The sequence below is a fragment of the Nerophis lumbriciformis genome, linkage group LG28, assembly GCF_033978685.3.
Source record: "Nerophis lumbriciformis linkage group LG28, RoL_Nlum_v2.1, whole genome shotgun sequence".
Taxonomy (NCBI): Eukaryota; Metazoa; Chordata; class Actinopteri; order Syngnathiformes; family Syngnathidae; genus Nerophis; species Nerophis lumbriciformis.
The window spans coordinates 7,458,712-7,478,358 of record NC_084575.2 but is presented as its reverse complement, the minus strand read 5'-3'; the positions used below and the strand labels follow the sequence as shown (position 1 = coordinate 7,478,358).

General features: G+C 42.4%; 1 protein-coding gene across 1 annotated transcript in view; it reads right to left on the bottom strand.

Moving 5' to 3' along the window:
* The window catches only part of LOC133570493 (uncharacterized), a 58,238-nt gene extending 39,333 nt beyond the window's left edge, over positions 1 to 18,905 (bottom strand). The window contains exons 1-2 of the mRNA XM_061923167.2: positions 18,473 to 18,905; positions 1,151 to 1,888 (exon numbers count right to left, since the gene is read on the bottom strand). Of these exons, the coding sequence (XP_061779151.2) occupies positions 1,151 to 1,888; positions 18,473 to 18,596 (862 nt within the window). The 5' untranslated portion in view covers positions 18,597 to 18,905. The remainder of the gene's footprint in view (positions 1 to 1,150; positions 1,889 to 18,472) is intronic.
* Between the last annotated feature and the right edge of the window lie 742 nt (positions 18,906 to 19,647).

The window sequence follows — 19,647 nt, the reverse complement described above, 5'->3', positions numbered from 1 at the left end:
CACAAAATGCCCAAGCAACCATTTCCACATCAACACCGTATGAAACAAATAGTCAACAACAGAAGGAGACAACGTCCGCAGGAACCTACCACATAGTGAAGGACATACACTATTTGATTTCCTATTATGCAGCTCATTTTTATTTGACACTTATTGAAATATCTTGTGTGACATCATGCACAAAAGTGCACTTTATTTATTTTAAACTATTGTAGTGGCGTTTTGTACAAAAAGTACACTTTAATTTAGTGTTGTTTTGATGTCATCTTAGTGACATCATGCACAAAAGTGCACTAATAGCTTGTTTTAAAATGTCTCTGACAATCTTGCACGTTCTGTTTTGAAATGACATGAATGTTTGTGCCACTGCTTAATAACTGTTTAATAAATACACTTTTGGTCAATTGACTTAGTTGTGATTTTCCTCTCTGCATGAAAGTTTAAAAGTAGCATATATTAATGCAGTATGAAGAAGAATGTTTTAATGTAGACACATAAAATCATCATATTGCTGTGATAATATGCATCAAGTGTTCATTCAAGGCTAAGGCAAAATATCCACAAATATATGGTGTATTGTGACATGGCCTAAACATATCCACATATATATGGTGTATCGTGACATGGCCTAAACATATCCACATATATATGGTGTATCGTGACATGGACTAAACATATCCACATATATATGGTGTATCGTGACATGGACTAAACATATCCACATATATATGGTGTATCGTGACATGGCCTAAACATATCCACATATATATGGTGTATCGTGACATGGCCTAAAAATATCCACATATATATGGTGTATCGTGACATGGCCTAAACATATCCACATACATATGGTGTATCGTGACATGGCCTAAACATATTCACATATTAATAAAAGGCCATATCGCCCAGCCCTAGTTCGAATGTGATTTTTTTTTTTTATATCCACCATCATGTCTGTTATAATGATTGTGAACGATAGAAAAATCCCCTAAAAAGTGCAGTTTCCCTCTAAATTCCAATGATTAGATTTAAGACTTGAAGTGTATGAGCATGAAGTGATGAAGCCTACTTGGATGAGTCTTCTAAGACAAAGTGAACAGTCCAGTTGTGATGGATTGAATGCCCTGAGAATAAAATGATATGTGCTTACTTGGACTGTGATGAAGCTGTGAGGACTCAGGTGCTTTGTCTTCATGCTCTTCAGTCTTCACAGAGACAACAGTCAGTGGAAACTTGCTGACATCATCCTCCTCCTGCTCTACAACACACTCTCCCTCCTCTTCCTCTCTCATGTGTGGATCCTCCTCTTCCTCTTTCATGTGTGGATCATCCTCTTCCTCTTTCATGTGGGGGGGCTGTGGATCATCCTCTTCCTCTTTCATGTGGGTGGGCTGTGGATCCCCCTCTTCCTCTTTCATGTGGGTGGGCTGTGGATCATCCTCTTCCTCTTTCATGTGGGTGGGCTGTGGATCCCCCTCTTCCTCTTTCATGTGGGTGGGCTGTGGATCATCCTCTTCCTCTTTAATGTGGGTGGGCTGCGGATCATTCTCTTCCTTTTTCATGTGTGGATCATCCTCTTCCTCTTTCATGTGGGTGGGCTGTGGATCCCCCTCTTCCTCTTTCATGTGGGGGGGCTGTGGATCATCCTCTTCCTCTTTAATGTGGGTGGGCTGCGGATCATTCTCTTCCTTTTTCATGTGTGGATCATCCTCTTCCTCTTTCATGTGGGTGGGCTGTGGATCCCCCTCTTCCTCTTTCATGTGGGTGGGCTGTGGATCATCCTCTTCCTCTTTCATGTGGGTGGGCTGTGGATCCCCCTCTTCCTCTTTCATGTGGGTGGGCTGTGGATCATCCTCTTCCTCTTTCATGTGGGTGGGCTGCTGGACATCTGTTGGGTAAATAAGTCAATAAGATAAATGATAAGAGATAAAGAGAGAAAATAAATAGTTTTGGACTGACACTGTAAACACAATGAGATTATTTGTGTTCTTTTGTGTGTTGTGTTAAAAGTGTGTAGCAAAACAACCAATAAAAACACAGGAAATACCATCTTTTGTCCTAAAATTAATTCAAAAGTGGTACAGTGAGTACAAAAAAGACTTGGAAATTTGATGGGGGTCAATTTGAAAATGTTTATATGTACGAGGCAGCATTGATTGAGGCATTCTTGACTTCACTGATGTAAAGGCTGTAAATATTGAGATTGTCATTACCGTAACTTCATTATCATGGAAATAAAACAAATCTAATTCCAAAATCACTTAAAAAAAACATTCATGGTATGTTTTTGTTATCATGCAGAATACTTTTGGGTGGTCATTTTGTTGGCTGGGCCAAAAGGAACTTTTAACAAAAACATGTTTCCCTATGTGCTGTTTTATGAAGTATCTCCATCAACAATTCCTCTTTAGGAATTGGAGACCATCTACAACACACGGAAGGAAAGTCAGTCACCTTTATGTTCTTTTAATAATTCAAGTGTTGACTACTTTGGTTATTGAAAATAAATGTTTACTTTCACTTATTGTTGCATGTAAGTCAGAATCAGGAAGTGAAATTATAACTTTTTTTAGATTTGATTACAGTGAAAAATGTATTTAGTGAGGGTGTGAGTTTTGTGTAAACATGTTGATACAGGTTTACATCTTCTTGGGGACTGGAACACAGATATGTCCTGAAAGGATGCACCCATTTTTAAAATCTTCACTAAGCTGTGCCACCAACATTGTCTCACTTAGCTCATTAAGCATACTACCAGGGTGAGTGAGTCCTTTTAAACCTTCATAGACCTCGTTGTTACTTCTGACCAGTCTATGATTTTCACAAGTGAAACTACTGTATGCGGCTTAAGTGATCATTCCATCATTTTCTGTACCCAAAAAAAACATAGAACTGAGTCTGAGGAGTTCCGGTGACATCATCAAGCTGAATGGCAGCTTCGAGTAACATCTCCCTCGTGAGAAAAGTTATTTTGCCCCGTTAGACCGTAACATGCCAAATTTTTAGATTATCTCTGAACAAACAAAAGGGGCAAGAATGGGGAAAACCAGAGGAAATCGAGGAAATATTGTTGCAGAGCCTGTAAATGAGGAAAGCTCTGTGTCCGCGAACAGCTCACCTGTAAAGCTACAAGATGGCGGTGCTAACGCTAACCCTCGCTCAAAGGAGGCGGACGCCGAAGGTTTAGTCCAAGTTCTGGAGGAGATTCGGGACTTCCGAAAAGACATAAAAGAACAGCTGAACGATATTAAATCCGAGCTCACCAACATTAAACAAATAACAGACACAGAGGAGCGAATTAAGAAGGTGGAGGGCCGGATTCAAAACGTGGAGTATGTGTTGAACAACATGATAAAAGTCATTCATCAGAAAGATAACAAACTACTCGACTATGAAGGGAGATCCTGACACAAGAACTTGAGGATATACAATGTTCCCGAAGGAGCCGAGGGACCGTCCATGCCAGAGTTTGTGGAAAAACTGCTGCGGGACATGTTGGAGATCCCCGCAACTACGCAACTCGACATCGAAAGGGCCAAGACCCGCCGGAGACAGAGAAGACAAGCCGCGGTCAATAATAGTCAAATTCCTCCGCTACAGGATGAAAGAAGAGGTCATGAGCAAAGCCTGGGGAAAGAAGAAGATTTTTCTGAATGGGAGACTAATGCATTTTGACCAGGATTACCTCCCAGCAGTCCTGCAAAAGAGGAAAAAATATGCTGAAGCGAAGCGAGTGTTAAAGCAAAGAAATATCTGCTTCCAGACTCCGTACCCGGCCAAACTACGAGTGTTCCAGGAGGACGGCACGCAGTTGTACCGGACAGCAAAGGAGGCAACAAAAGACATGAAGGACAGAGGACTTCCAGTCAGCGTGACTACACCGAGGGAGAGCCTGCTGGATCAGCTGTCCCGCTCCGCCTGGGAGACCATGGGAGGAAGGAGCCGGGAGGGGACATGTGAGGAGCCAGAGAAAAACATCAAGGAGAGACTGCAAGCCTTCAGAAGATAATCATCGCCTTCTCCGGACCTGTTAATTTTGACTGACTTCTTAAAGTGTTGGTAAGATGAACAGAACCAAAACAGGTGACTTTAAATTCACTCCAAGACATTTGCGTTTATATAATAACCCCAGCTAGATGAGAATATATACAAATGAGGGATTTATCTATGTAATGAACAGAGATTTTGTTTCTCTTTCTACCAAGTGCCATGATGGGGGCCCTCAGCCCATAGTTGGGAGAGGATTTCCCCCACAGCAAGACGTTTTATCTAGCCCAACTCAGGGGCATCTATTAGAGACCCCTGCCTTGGAACTACACTTTTCTTTTTTAATTGTCTTTAGTTATTTTTGCTTTGTTTTATTTATGTTATATCAGTTGTTTTCGTTATGGGAGTAGACTTGCTAGGTTTTATTTTGAATATTTTATTGGTACATTTACAAGTAAATACATATGGTTAGTGACAAAGTAAAATGTGTATCATTTAATGTTAATGTCCTATTGAACCCAATTAAACGCAATAAAATATTATCGAAGGTGAGGACAGAACAAGCCCACATAGTATATTTACAGGAGACCCATTTGACTGACAAGGAGCATGTAAAACTAAAGAGAATGGGCTTCACTCATTTGTTTTGTTCGTCATATAAATTAGGACATAGGAAAGGAGTTACAATCCTCATCTCAAAAAAGCTACATTTTGAAAAAGTATTGGAATTTGGTGATAAGGAGGGTTGATTTATTTTAGTAAAGGGAAAGCTAGATGGGAACCCAATCACCTTATTGAATGTCTCTACACCCCCTGGGAGTGATATTAATTTCTTCCAAAAAATCACCAATATTATGGTAACGGAAACCAAAGGTCTTTTGATTTGTGGTGGGGATTTAAATATATATTTACAGCCAACATTGGACTCATCTAGTATAAAAATACAAAACGTGAAACCCCTTTATAAGAAAATAAACACACTTTTTGAGGAAGTAGGCTTAATTGACATATGGCGAGACTTTTTCCCAGACAGAAGGGATTATACTTATTTCTCTGCTCCGCACTGTCTTTATACAAGAATAGATTATTTCTAACATTTGGAAAGGATATGTTACATCTTAGGGGGCGCATTGCTGCGCTGGTAGCGTTCCTTCCAATACAGACGACAAGCAGGTGCGGCGTGCAGGTAAGATTTAAGGTTTTAATTATTTTAAGGCAGGATCAAAAATACAAACTGAGGATTCTAGCAAGCATGGAGCTAAAAAACACAAAATGTCACCAAGGGTGAAAAAACAAGGAATGCTAGTGCGTACAAACTTACTACAGCGAGGAGAAAAAACAGGAGAACGTTAACCTTGACTAAAGCAAACATTGACCCAGCAACTACTGCTGGGTGACAGGAAACTATAAAGGGGAGTGATTAACCAAAACACCTAGCGGGAACATTAATTGCAAAACTAAGACAGGTGAGGAGAATCAGTGCCCATGGAAACCAACAGTAAACAGGGAAAGAGTGTGCACCCAGGAAACAGACTAAAAAAGAAACATTACCAACATAAATCATGCCATGATCCGGGTAACGGATCATGACATAACCCCCCCCCTTAAGGGACGGATCCCAGACGTCCCAAACTACAATCCCCCCCCCAGAAAGTCAAAAGTCACGGGAGGGTAGAGGGATGACTTGGTGGTGGGCCGCCAGGCCATGTGTCCCCGAAGCCACTGGGGACAAGTCAGGTGGCGGCGGCGGGTAGATTGTCGCCACAATCGTCGAGGCGGGCGACCTCGGAGTGGCCATGTCTGTGGCCGTTGAGAAGGCGGACGAGACTGGCGCCAGAACCTCAGGAGTCTTTGAGTCCTGTACCCAAGTCTGGGACGTCGCTGCTGTTGGCGCCAAAAGCGTCCATGAATAGTCCAGAAACGACGAGGTGGGCGGCGCCGTGGTGCGGCCCGCCGGACACAAGGAGGTGGGCACGTCGTAGGTGAGGCAGGCGTGGAAGCCGCGGGAGGTGTGGTAGGTGAGGCAGTCGTGGAAGCCGCGGGAAGCGTCGTCGCCGTAGAAACAGGAAGCGCCGTCACCGTGGAAACAGGAAGCGTCGTCGCCGTGGAAACAGGAAGCGTCGTCGCCATGGAAGCAGGCGGCTCGTCTGTCGGTGTGGGCGGAGCCAGAGGCGGAGCAGGCGGCTCGTCTGTCGGCGTGGGCGGAGCCAGAGGCGGAGCAGGCGGCTCGTCTGTCGGCGTGGGCGGAGCCAGAGGCGGACCAGGCGGCTCGTCTGTCGGCGTGGGCGGAGCAGGCGGCTCGTCTGTCGGCGTGGGCGGAGCCAGAGGCTGAGCAGGCGGCTCATCTGTTGGCGTGGGCGGAGCCAGACGCGGAGCAGGCGGCTCGTCTGTCGGCGTGGGCGGAGCCAGACGCGGAGCAGGCGGCTCGTCTGTCGGCGTGGGCGGAGCCAGAGGCGGAGCAGGCGGCTCGTCTGTAGGCGTGGGCGGAGCCAGAGGCGGAGCAGGCGGCTCGTCTGTCGGCGTGGGCGGAGCCAGAGGCAGAGCAGGCGGCTCGTCTGTCGGCGTGGGCAGAGCAGGCGGCTCGTCTGTCGGCGTGGGCGGAGCCAGAGGGTAGACAACGTTGAGGGCAAAGTGTCCATCTGGTACCCCTTCTGTGCCTGCTCTGAGCTGGCCCGCTGCCCGAGCCTTCGCGTACCAGGTGGGGTGAACGACGTCCGGGTGGCTTGAGAGTGGGGGAGGAAGCGGGTCTGTGCTTCCGTCAACTTAGCCATTAGCTGTCTCCATGCTACCATGGCGTCGGCCGGAAGGTCTTCTTCAGGCAGCTCGGCTTCGTCCTCGTATTCCCACGGCTGGGTGTCCGCTTGGAGTTCCAGGAGGATATCTTCTTTGTCCATGTTGGACAGGAACACTTCGTCTGGCTGGGTCAATCTGTTACGTCTTGGGGGGCGCATTGCTGCGCTGGTAGTGTTCCTTCCAATACAGACGACAAGCAGGTGCGGCGTGCAGGTAAGATTTAAGGTTTTAATTATTTTAAGGCAGGATCAAAAATACAAACTGAGGATTCTAGCAAGCATGGAGCTAAAAAACACAAAATGTCACCAAGGGTGAAAAAACAAGGAATGCTAGTGCGTACAAACTTACTACAGCGAGGAGAAAAAACAGGAGAACGTAAACGTTGCCTAAAGCAAACATTGACCCAGCAACTACTGCTGGGTGACAGGAAACTATAAAGGGGAGTGATTAACCAAAACACCTGGTGGGAACACTAATTGCAAAACTAAGACAGGCGAGGAGAATCAGTGCCCATGGAAACCAACAGTAAACAGGGAAAGAGGGTGCACCCAGGAAACAGACTAAAACAGAAACATTACCAACATAAATCATGCCATGATCCGGGTAACGGATCATGACAGGATAAAGATAAAATATGTACCTGTGAAATTGGGACGATAGATCTAAGTGACCATGCACCTATATACCTATCTATTGACTTTAATCTGAGGGCAAAAATTAATACATAGAAACTAAACTCAAGTCTGCTGAATGACCTATCCTTTAAGACACAAATTAAATCTGAAAATAGTCTCTTCTTGGAGTTCAATGACACATTGATTAGATACTGAAGACACATATTATGGGACACTCTGAAGGCTGTTTTAAGAGGGAAAATTCTAGCAATATCTTCATTTAAGAAAAAAAATTAGAATACAAAATCAAATGACTTAAAAAAAAAAAAAACTAAAAGAATTAGAAAGAAAACACAAACTAAATTTGGTACAGGATACATTAAGGGAAATAAGAAATACTAGGAATACAATAAACAGTTTGGCCACACAAGAAATTAAAAACAATCTAATGTTTTTGCAACAGAGACACTATGAAAGTGGCTCTAAGTCTATGAAAATACTGGCCTGGAAACTAAAAAAAAAGATAGCAGAAAACACCATTCATAAAATGAGGGATCCAAGAACAAAAAGGATAAAAACTAAACCAAATGAAATTCAGGAAGTCTTCTAACATTTTTATAAAACTTTATACTCTGAGGTCTCTAGTAGGAGCATAACCCAAATTGACAGCTTCCTGAACTCTCTGGATTGACCTATTTTACATGAAAAACAAAACCAAACAATATCTGCAGATATAACTGAAAATGAATTAAAAGTTGCAATTAGTAGGCTTAAATTAAGAAAATCGCCAGGATCAGTCGGTTACACGGCTAAATGGTATAAGAAATTTAAAAAATAATGAATACCTGTTTTACTCCCCACACTGAATTGGGTCTTAAAAAAGGCACAAACGCCACTCAGTTGGAGGGAGGCAATTATCTCAGCTATACCAAAAGAAGGCAAGGATAGAATTGAATGTGCATCTTACAGGTCAATATCGGTTCTTAATGTAGATTATAAACTACCGTATTTTCCGCACTATAAGGCGCACCTAAAAACCACAAATTTTCTCAAAAGCTAACAGTGCGCCTTATAACCCGGTGCGCTTTATTACGATTCATTTTCATAAAGTTTCGATCTCGCAACTTCGGTAAACAGCCGCCATCTTTTTTCCCGGTAGAACAGGAAGCGCTTCTTCTTCTACGCAAGCAACCGCCAAGGTAAGCACCCGCCCCCATAGAACAGGAAGCGCTTCTTCTTCTACTGTAAGCTACCGCCCGCCCCCGGAAGAAGAAGAAAAAACGCGCGGATATCACCGTACGTTTCATTTCCTGTTTACATCTGTAAAGACCACAAAATGGCTCCTACTAAGCGAAAAGGATCCGGTTCATAAAAAGACGCAATCTCTCCATCCGCACACGGATTACTACCGTATTTCACAGCAACTGATATTCCTGTGAACCGCACTGTGGAACGGGAGCACGTACGGTGAATATTCGCACCACAGGGAATGAGAAGTCATCCTTCACTGTGGTTCTAGCTTGCCATGCTAACTTCCACCCATGGTGATATTCAAAAGGAAGACCTTGCCAAAAGAGACCTTTCCAGCCGGCGTCATCATAAAAGCTAACTCGAAGGGATGGATGGATGAAGAAAAGATGAGCGAGTGGTTAAGGGAAGTTTACGCGAAGAGGCCGGGTGGCTTTTTTCACACAGCTCCGAAGGCGAACACACCTTCACTAAGACGGGCAGACAGCGCCGGACGACATACGCCAACATTTGCCAGTGGATCGTAAATGCCTGGGCAGATATTTCGGTCACAACTGTGGTCCGAGCTTTCCGGAAGGCAGGATTCACAGAACAACAGCGACACTGACTCCGATGACTTCGACGAGACGGAACCGGCCATTTTGGATACCACGCTTGCGCAACTTTTCAATTCGGACACCGAAGACGAAGAATTCGAAGGATTTACGAATGAAGAATAACTTCAGAAGGTGAGCGCTATGTTTATTTTGTGTGTTGTGACATTAACGTTCGAGCAACATTATGTTGCTATTGCTCTACACCATTTTGAATTTTACTATGTTTGTGATTGCACATTTGCGTACATTTTGGGACAGAGTTGTTAGAACGCTGGTTTTCAATATATTATTAAAGTTTGACTGAACTATCTGACTGTTTTTTTGACATTCCCTTTAGCGCAGCGTAGGCGCGGCTTATAATCCGGGGCGGCTTATTGGTGGACAAAGTTATGAAATATGTAATTCATTGAAGGTGCGGCTAATAATCCGGTGCGCCTTATAGTGCGGAAAATACGGTATTTACTTCCATTATGGGCAAACGATTAGAAGATGTTTTACCTATATTGATACATAATGATCAAATAGGTTTTATACATCAACGACAAACACAAGACAATATAAGAAAGACACTACATATTATGGCTCATATACAAAGAAAAAACATTGAAGCAATTGTTACAAGTGTGGATGCTGAAAAGGCCTTTGATTCGGTCATTTGGAATTTTATTTACAGAGTTTTATATAAATTCGGCTTTCAGGATACAATCATTAAAACTATGCAGGCACTATATAACAATCCTACTGCTACGATTAAAGTCAATGGATACTTATCAAACAGTTTTACCCTAGAAAGGGGCTCTAGACAGGGATGTGCATGGTCACCATTACTCTTTGCATTATATCTAGAGCCATTAGCTCAGTCTATTAGACACAATGAAGATATTAAGGGAATCATGATTAAAGGAAGAGAGTATAAATTGGCCTGCTATGCGGATGACATTTTGGTTTACCTCGGACACCCAACATACTCGCTCCCTAAATTAATGCAATCATTTGAACTGTATGGTCAACTACCAGGATATAAAATCAATATAGGTAAAACCCAGCTACTCATATAATTATAACCCACCAGGGGAAATCAGAAGTAGTTACCCTCTGATATGGCAAACAGAGTCTTTTAAATACATTGGCATTAATTTGCCAAAAGATCAAACAAAATGATCAGAATACAATTATCTACCCATACATAAAAAAATAAAAGATGACATAGCAAGATAGAACTTAATTCCTTTTTTTTAGCCTTAGTTCTAGAATTGATTCCATTAAAATGAATGTACTGCCAAGACTGCTGTACCTATTTCAAACCCTGCCAATAGAGATTAACCAAAACCAAGTCAATGAATGGGACAAAATGGTATCAAGGTATATATGGCAAAGTAAAAGGCCAAGAGTTTGTCTCAAAACTTTACAATTGGTCAAACAAAAGGGAGGATGGGGTTTACCTTGCCTCCGATATTACTATTTTGCAGCCCAGATAAGAGCAGTGATATGCTGGTGCAACCCGTCATACATTGCTCAATGGAAAATTGTTTAAGAAGAAATGCCCTCCATCCCCATACAAGCAATCCTGGCGGATAACTATTTACAAACCCACATAAATAACATTGATAACCCATGGGTGAAATTGACCCTTAAAGGGGAACATTATCACAATTTCAGAAGGGTTAAAACCATTAAAAATCAGTTCCCTGTGGCTTATTTTATTTTTCGAAGTTTTTTTCAAAATGTTACTCATCACGCAATATCCCTAAAAAAAGCTTCAAAGTGCCTGATTTTAACCATCGTTATATACACCCGTCCATTATCCTGTGACGTCACACAGTGATGCCAATACAAACAAACATGGCGGCTAGAACGGCAAGGTATAGCGACATTAGCTCGGATTCAGACTCGGATTTCAACGGCTTAAGCGATTCAATAGATTACGCATGTATTGAAACGGATGGTTGTAGTGTGGAGGCAGGTAGCGAAAACGAAATTGAAGAAGAAACTGAAGCTATTGAGCCATATCAGTTTGAACCGTATGCAAGCGAAACCGACGAAAACAACACGACAGCCAGCGACACGGGAGAAAGCGAGGACGAATTCGGCGATCGCCTTCTAACCACCGATTGGTATGTGTTTGTTTGGCATTAAAGGAAACTAACAACTATGAACTAGGTTTACAGCATATGAAATACATTTGGCAACAACATGCACTTTGAGAGTGCAGACAGCCCAGTTTTCATCAATTAATATATTCTGTAGACATACCCTCATCCGCTCTCTTTTCCTGAAAGCTGATCTGTCCAGTCCAGTTGGAAATGCATCTGCTTTGAGTGTCGCAGGATATCCATACATTCTTGCCATCTCTGTCATAGCATAGCTTTCGTCGGTAAAGTAAGCGGAACAAACGTCCAATTTCTTGCCACTTTGGCATCTTTGGGCCACTGGTGCAACTTGAATCCGTCCCTGTTCGTGTTGTTACACCCTCCGACAACACACCGACAAGACATGATGTCTCCAAGGTACGGAAAACAGTCGAAAAAACGGAAAATAACAGAGCTGATTTGACTCGGTGTTTGTAATGTGTTTGAGAAAATGGCGGATTGCTTCCCGATGTGACGTCACGTTGTGACGTCATCGCTCCGAGAGCGAATAATAGAAAGGCGTTTAATTCGCCAAAATTCACCCATTAAGAGTTCGAAAATCGGTTAAAAAAATATATGGTCTTTTTTCTGCAACATCAAGGTATATATTGACGCTTACATAGGTCTGGTGATAATGTTCCCCTTTAAAGTGTGGAAAATGATCATAAAGGAATACAAACTCGAGAGTGATATTGCAGTTCTTAAATGGTGTGCCTATGATACAGAGTTTACACCTAATAAATTAGACTCAAGATTTAAGGACTGGATATCTAAGGGTATAACAGTTTTATGTAGTGTAATGAAAGATAAAAAATGCTTAGTTTTGAAACTATTAAAAGGACATATATATTAGAAAACCAAGACTTCTATCGATATTTGCAGTCGCGGCATTTTGTTAATATGAAGGTGAAAAGTGTCACAAAGACGAGTATATGTTTGACTGAACTGTTTACAAAAGCCTACAATTCAGAAATTATTGATAGAAGTGTTTCATGCTTGTATAAGGGTCTGTTGAATATGAAATCATATTCAACTTTATATATTAAAACAAAATGGGAGAAGGAAGGAGAGATAACTAAATCTGAGGAAGAATGGACAATAATATGGAAATATCAATGGACTTGTACCAGCTCACCCAAGTTGAGGGAGTTTGGCTGGAAAAGTTTGATCAGATTTTTTATTACACCTTTTCAGAAGTCTCACTATGATAACAACTCCCCTGCCTGCTGGAGAAATTGTGGGAATTCAAATGCAAATCACTACCATGTTTTGTGGGACTGCTCCACCATAAAGGACTATTGGAAAGAGATACACCAAGCTCTACAGGATATTTTCAAACGTGAAATACCCCTCCAAAGTAAAACTTTGTTTTTTGGACATGTACCTCAGGACTGGCTGAAGAAAGATAAACACTTCATGGATATCCTACTGGTGGCTTGTAAAAAGACTATTACTAGGAAATGGATATCCCAGGAGAGCCCAACTTTGAAGCAATGGATGGAAACAACAATGGACATACCGTATTTTCCGCACTATTAGCCGCACCTAAAAACCACAAATTTACTCAAAAGCTGACAGTGCGGCTTTTAACCCGGTGCGCCTTATATATGGATTAATATTACGATTAATTTTCATAAAGTTTCGATCTCGCAAACTACGGTAAACAGCCGCCATCTTTTTTCCCGGTAGAACAGGAAGCGCTTCTTCTTCTACGCAAGCAACCGCCAAGGTAAGCACCCGCCCCCATAGAACAGGAAGCGCTTCTTCTTCTACTGTAAGCAACCACCCGCGCCCGGAAGAAGAAGAAACGCGCGGATTTTCGTTTCATTTCCTTTGTGTGTTTACATCTGTAAAGACCAGACCACAAAATGGCTCCTACTAAGCGACACGCGTATAACGCAGAATTTAAACTTAAGGCAATAATTCATGCCGAAGAACACGGAAATAGAGCAGCAGCAAGAGAATATAACATAAATGAATCAATGGTGCGTAGGTGGAGGAAGCAAGAAGATGACCTGCGCCAGGTAAAGAAGACAAAACAGAGTTTCCGAGGGAACAAAGCAAGATGGCAACTGTTGGAGGACAAACTCGAACAGTGGGTTGTTGAGCAGAGAGCAGCAAGCAGAAGTGTCAGCACCATCACTATTCGAATGAAGGCAACAACGCTAGCAAGCGAACTTCACCTGGATGATTTTAAAGGTGGTGCTTCTTGGTGTTTCCGGTTCATGAAAAGACGCAATCTCTCCATCCGCACACGGACCACTATTTCACAGCAACTGCCTAAAGACTTTAAAGAAAAGCTGGCTACTTTCCGTGCATATTGTAAAAACAAGATAGCTGAAAAAAAGATCCGGCCAGAGCACATTATCAACATGGACGAGGTTCCACTGACTTTTGATATTCCTGTGAACCGCACTGTTGATACAACGGGAGCACGTACGGTGAATATTCGCACCACAGGGAATGAGAAGTCATCCTTCACTGTGGTTCTAGCTTGCCATGCTAATGGCCAGAAACTTCCACCCATGGTGATATTCAAAAGGAAGACCTTGCCAAAAGAGACCTTTCCAGCCGGCGTCATCATAAAAGCTAACTCGAAGGGATGGATGGATGAAGAAAAGATGAGCGAGTGGTTAAGGGAAGTTTACGCGAAGAGGCCGGGTGGCTTTTTTCACGCAGCTCCGTCCATGTTGATATACGACTCTATGCGCGCCCACATCACAGATGGTGTCAAAAAACAAGTGAAGCACACAAATACAACACTCGCCGTCATCCCGGGTGGATTAACCAAAGAACTCCAACCGCTGGATATTGGTGTCAACAGGGCATTCAAATCACGACTGCGAACGGCGTGGGAACAATGGATGACCGAAGGCGAACACACCTTCACTAAGACAGGCAGACAGCGCCGGACGACATACGCCAACATCTGCCAGTGGATCGTAAATTCCTGGGCAGATATTTCGGTCACAACTGTGGTCCGAGCTTTCCGGAAGGCAGGATTCACAGAACTGCTGGACAACAGTGACACTGACTCCGATGACTTCGACGAGACGGAACCGGCCATTTTGGATCCCACATTTGCCCAACTTTTCAATTCGGACACCGAAGACGAAGAATTCGAGGGATTTACGAATGAAGAATAACTTCAGAAAGTGAGCGCTATGTTTATTTTGTGTGTTGTGACATTAACGTTCGAGCAACATTATGTTGCTATTGCTCTGCACTATTTTGAATTTTACTATGTTTGTGATTGCACATTTGCGTACATTTTGGGACAGAGTTGTTAGAACGCTGGTTTTTAATATATTATTAAAGTTTGACTGACCTATCTGACTGTTTTTTTGACATTCCCTTTAGCGCAGCGTAGGCGCGGCTTATAACCCGGGGCGGCTTATAGGTGGACAAAGTTTTGAAATATGCCATTCATTGAAGGTGCGGCTAATAACCCGGGGCGGCTTATAGTGCGGAAAATACGGTATATAAAATGGAGAAGATAACTGCCTTTATTAATTATGAATTGGAGAAATTTACTTCATACTGGGAAAACTGGGTCAACTATGTCACACCCCATAAACCTGACTTTAATTTTTCGAATTAGTGATTGTACTGCAAAAAAAAAGAATAAAAGGGATTACTCCCTTTATGTGTATATGTATGTATATATGTATATATATATATATATATATATATATATATATTTATATATATACCGTATTTTCCGCACTATTAGCCGCACCTAAAAACCACAAATTTACTCAAAAGCTGACAGTGCGGCTTATAACCCGGTGCGCTTTATATATGGATTAATATTAAGATTCATTTTCATAAAGTTTAGGTCTCGCAACTACGGTAAACAGCCGCCATCTTTTTTCCCCGTAGAAGAGGAAGTGCTTCTTCTTCTACGGTAAGCAACCGCCAAGGTAAGCACCCGCCCCCATAGAAGAAGAAGCGCGCGGGTATTACGTTTCATTTCCTTTGTGTGTTTACATCTGTAAAGACCACAAAATGGCTCCTACTAAGCGACACACTGTGGTTCTAGCTTGCCATGCTAATGGCCAGAAACTTCCACCCATGGTGATATTCAAAAGGAAGACCTTGCCAAAAGAGAACTTTCCAGCCGGCGTCATCATAAAAGCTAACTCGAAGGGATGGATGGATGAAGAAAAGATGAGCGAGTGGTTAAGGGAAGTTTACGCGAAGAGGCCGGGTGGCTTTTTTCACGCAGCTCCGTCCATGTTGATATACGACTCCATGCGCGCCCACATCACAGATGGTGTCAAAAAACAAGTGAAGCACACAAATACAACACTCGCCGTCATTACGGGTGGATTAACCAAAGAACTCCAACCGCTCGATATTGGTGTCAACAAGGCATTTAAAGCATGACTGCGAACGGCGTGGGAACAATGGATGACCGAAGGCGAACACACATTCACTAAGACAGGGAGACAGCGCCGGACGACATACGCCAACATCTGCCAGTGGATCGTAAATGCCTGGGCGGATATTTCGGTCTCAACTGTGGTCCGAGCTTTCCGGAAGGCAGGATTCACGGAACTGCTGGAAAAACAACAGCGACACTGACTCTGATGACTGAGACGAGACGGAGCCGGCCATTTTGGATCCCGTAATTCGCCCAACTTTTTAATTCGGACACCGTAGGAGAAGAATTCGAGGGATTTATGAATGAAGAATAACGTCAGAAAGTGAGTGTTATGTTTATTTTGTGTGTTGTGACATTAACGTTCGAGCAACATTAAGTTATTGCTATTGCTCTGCACTATTTTGAATTTTACTATGTTTGTGATTGCACATTTGCACATTACCGTACATTTTGGGAGTGAACAGAGTTGTTAGAACGCTGGTTTTTAATATATTATTAAAGTTTAACTGACCTATCTGACTGTTTTTTTGACATTCCCTGTAGCGCAGTTAGATGCGGCTTATAACACGGGGCGGCTTATAGGTGGACAAAGTTTTGAAATATGCCGTTCATTGAAGGGGCGGCTTATAACACGGGGCGGCTTATGGTGCGGAAAATACGGTATGCATCTGTTTATATTTAGTTTTATTTCTGATTATTATTATTATTGTATTATTAATATATTATTATTATTTTTTGTTCTTTGTTTATTTAATCGGTGTATTTGTAGATATTACTTTGTTTTTTTGTTGTTTCTTTCTTTTTTTGGGGTGGGGGTGGTATGGGTGGGATACAAACAAAAATATTTTGACATTTAGGGCAGACAATAGAAATATGATTTATGTGAATATGATGTAAACTGTGGTACGCAGGCATCACCTAGTGGTACGCCAATTATTATTTCATTATTTAAGTACAGTGTTTTATTTTCCTACATGCAAACACAGTGTTACTGTTCAAACTGTGTGTAATGTTAGAGTAACTAAAAATATTAAATATACTTGTTACATAACGTGTCTTCCTTGTTTTTAATGAATAATTAAGGCCTACTATGCTATTGTATTTTAATGTTGTTCATGATGGTGGTACTTGGAGATCCAAGTATTTTCTGAGGTGGTACCGTATTTTCCGCACCATAAGGCGCCCTGGGTTATAAGCCGCGCCTTCAATGAACGGCATATTTCAAAACTTTGTCCACCTATAAGCCGCCCCGTGTTATAAGCCGCATCTAACTGCGCTAAAGGAATGTCAAAAAAACAGTCAGATAGGTCAGTCAAACTTTAATAATATATTAAAAACCAGCGTGATGTGGGCGCGCATGGAGTCGTATATCAACATGGACGGAGCTGCGTGAAAAAAGCCACCCGGCCTCTTCGCGTAAACTTACCTTAACCACTCGCTCATCTTTTCTTCATCCATCCATCCCTTCGAGTTAGCTTTTATGATGACGCCGGCTGGAAAGGTCTCTTTTGGCAAGGTCTTCCTTTTGAATATCACCATGGGTGGAAGTTTCTGGCCATTAGCATGGCAAGCTAGAACCACAGTGAAGGATGACTTCTCATTCCCTGTGGTGCGAATATTCACCGTACGTGCTCCCGTTGTATCCACAGTGCGGTTCACAGGAATATCAAAAGTCAGTGGAACCTCGTCCATGTTGATAATGTTCTCTGGCCGGATCTTTTTTTCAGCTATCTTGTTTTTACAATATGCACGGAAAGTAGCCAGCTTTTCTTGAAAGTCTTTAGGCAGTTGCTGTGAAATAGTAGTCCGTGTGCGGATGGAGAGATTGCGTCTTTTCATGAACCGGAAACCTGTCGCTTAGTAGGAGCCATTTTGTGGTCTTTACAGATGTAAACACACAAAGGAAATGAAACGTAATATCCGCGCGCTTCTACTTCTTCTACGCGGGCGGGTGGTTGCTTACAGTAGAAGAAGAAGCGCTTCCTGTTCTATGGGGGCGGGTGCTTACCTTGGCGGTTGCTTGCGTAGAAGAAGAAGCACTTCCTCTTCTACGGGGAAAAAAGATGGCGGCTGTTTACCGTAGTTGCGAGACCGAAACTTTATGAAAATGAATCTTAATATTAATCCATATATAAAGCGCACCGGGTTATAAGCCGCACTGTCAGCTTTTGAGTAAATTTGTGGTTTTTAGGTGCGGCTAATAGTGCGGAAAATACGGTACTTGGTGAAAAAAGTTTGACAACTACTGATGTAGTGAGACTGTAAACTACATTGGCAGACACCATTTTGTTATACCCAATACATCGCGCTTCCAACGAGATCCCGTTTTTTCCCCGAGTTAGAAAGTTCCAGAACTGTTCACGTTATACCATCTCATCTCATTGTGGATCATGTGAATGTTTGAAGTGGAACTAAATGTGATCTCTGAAAGGGGTACACATTATTTCCAAAGCAGGGCCCCCATCCACATATACAATACTAGTACATATCTGATGAAAAACAACATTATTTTTGTTATTTTAATTATAAGTGTGCCAAATCACCTATATTTGAACATTATCTAATGGAAATGACTGCTGTCTGATAATCACATTAATAACACAATAACAATCATGTGTCTGACTACACCTATTAATCACAATTAATCTAACACGTCATGTTCATGTTAATAATGAAATATAAAGTTAGTAAACATGTGAGAGTAAGAAGTAAACAAACCTGTTCTGTGTAACACAACTTGAGGTTTCTTGAAAACAGCGTCCAGTAGTTGACGTAGTCTTTTGTTTTCTTCTTTTGTCCGAGAAAGTTCCTCTTTGTACTCTGCTATGGTTCTTTCACACATTTTCACACAATCACAACACTTTACACTCACACTTGATCTTAACTAAGCGATGTGTTGATCAAATCCGCGTCTCTTTGTTAGCAGCTAACTAGCACGCTAAGCTAACTAGCACGCTAAGCTAACTAGCACGCTAAGCTAACTAACGCGTTAAAACAAGTAGCAAGCTAAGCTAACTAACGCGTTAAAACAAGTAGCAAGCTAAGCGGGCCTAATAATGTCCAAAGTTGACTGAGACGAGTGGAGTTTATCCTGACACGGAGGATGAATAAAGTGTAGTTAGTAGCGAGGCTTAGAAGCGTGTGTGGAGTAAAGGAGGTCTTTGCTGCAAAGCGCATATCCTCCACGCATGCGTCACTTAGGGGCGGGGCCAATGAGTCATAGTGATGGGCAAGTCATGAACGATTCATTCTAAATGTATGTTTTCATGGTGTCTCAAGCACGGCAACAAATGATCCATCCATCCATTTATCTACCGCGTGTCCCTTTCGGGGTCGCGGGGGGTGCTGGAGCCTATCTCAGCTGCATTCGGGCGGAAGGCGGTGTACACCCGGGACAAGTCGCCACCTCATCGCAGGGCCAACACAGATAGACAGACAAGTATATCAACTGTATTTGACTTTAAATCAGATAAATATCATTCAACAACAACACAATGTGCAGACTATAATTACTGCTTTGCTGGTTTTACTGGTGTAAAATTCTGCATCTGAGAGATCACAACCATTGCAGCCATACGTCCAAAACATAACATCATCTTGCAGGGACATAAGGACAAGCAAAAGTAAAGTGTCTGTTGTTTTACAATGTAATAATCTATTTAATAAGAAATGCTCAGAGAAAACCTTTTTTTGGAGTATTTATTGGAGGCCTCAAAAGACAAAGGCCGTCTGTTTACAGGAGAGTGTCACCTTTTATCTTAGCTCAGGAATGCATGGGGGAAGGGTTGGAGACAAGCGGGGAAACTCTTAGTTAGGAAAAGTGTAGCTGCTGACAGAAGCACATTGTATATATGTTATATCATTTCATAGTTGGTTAGAGTAAATAAATACAA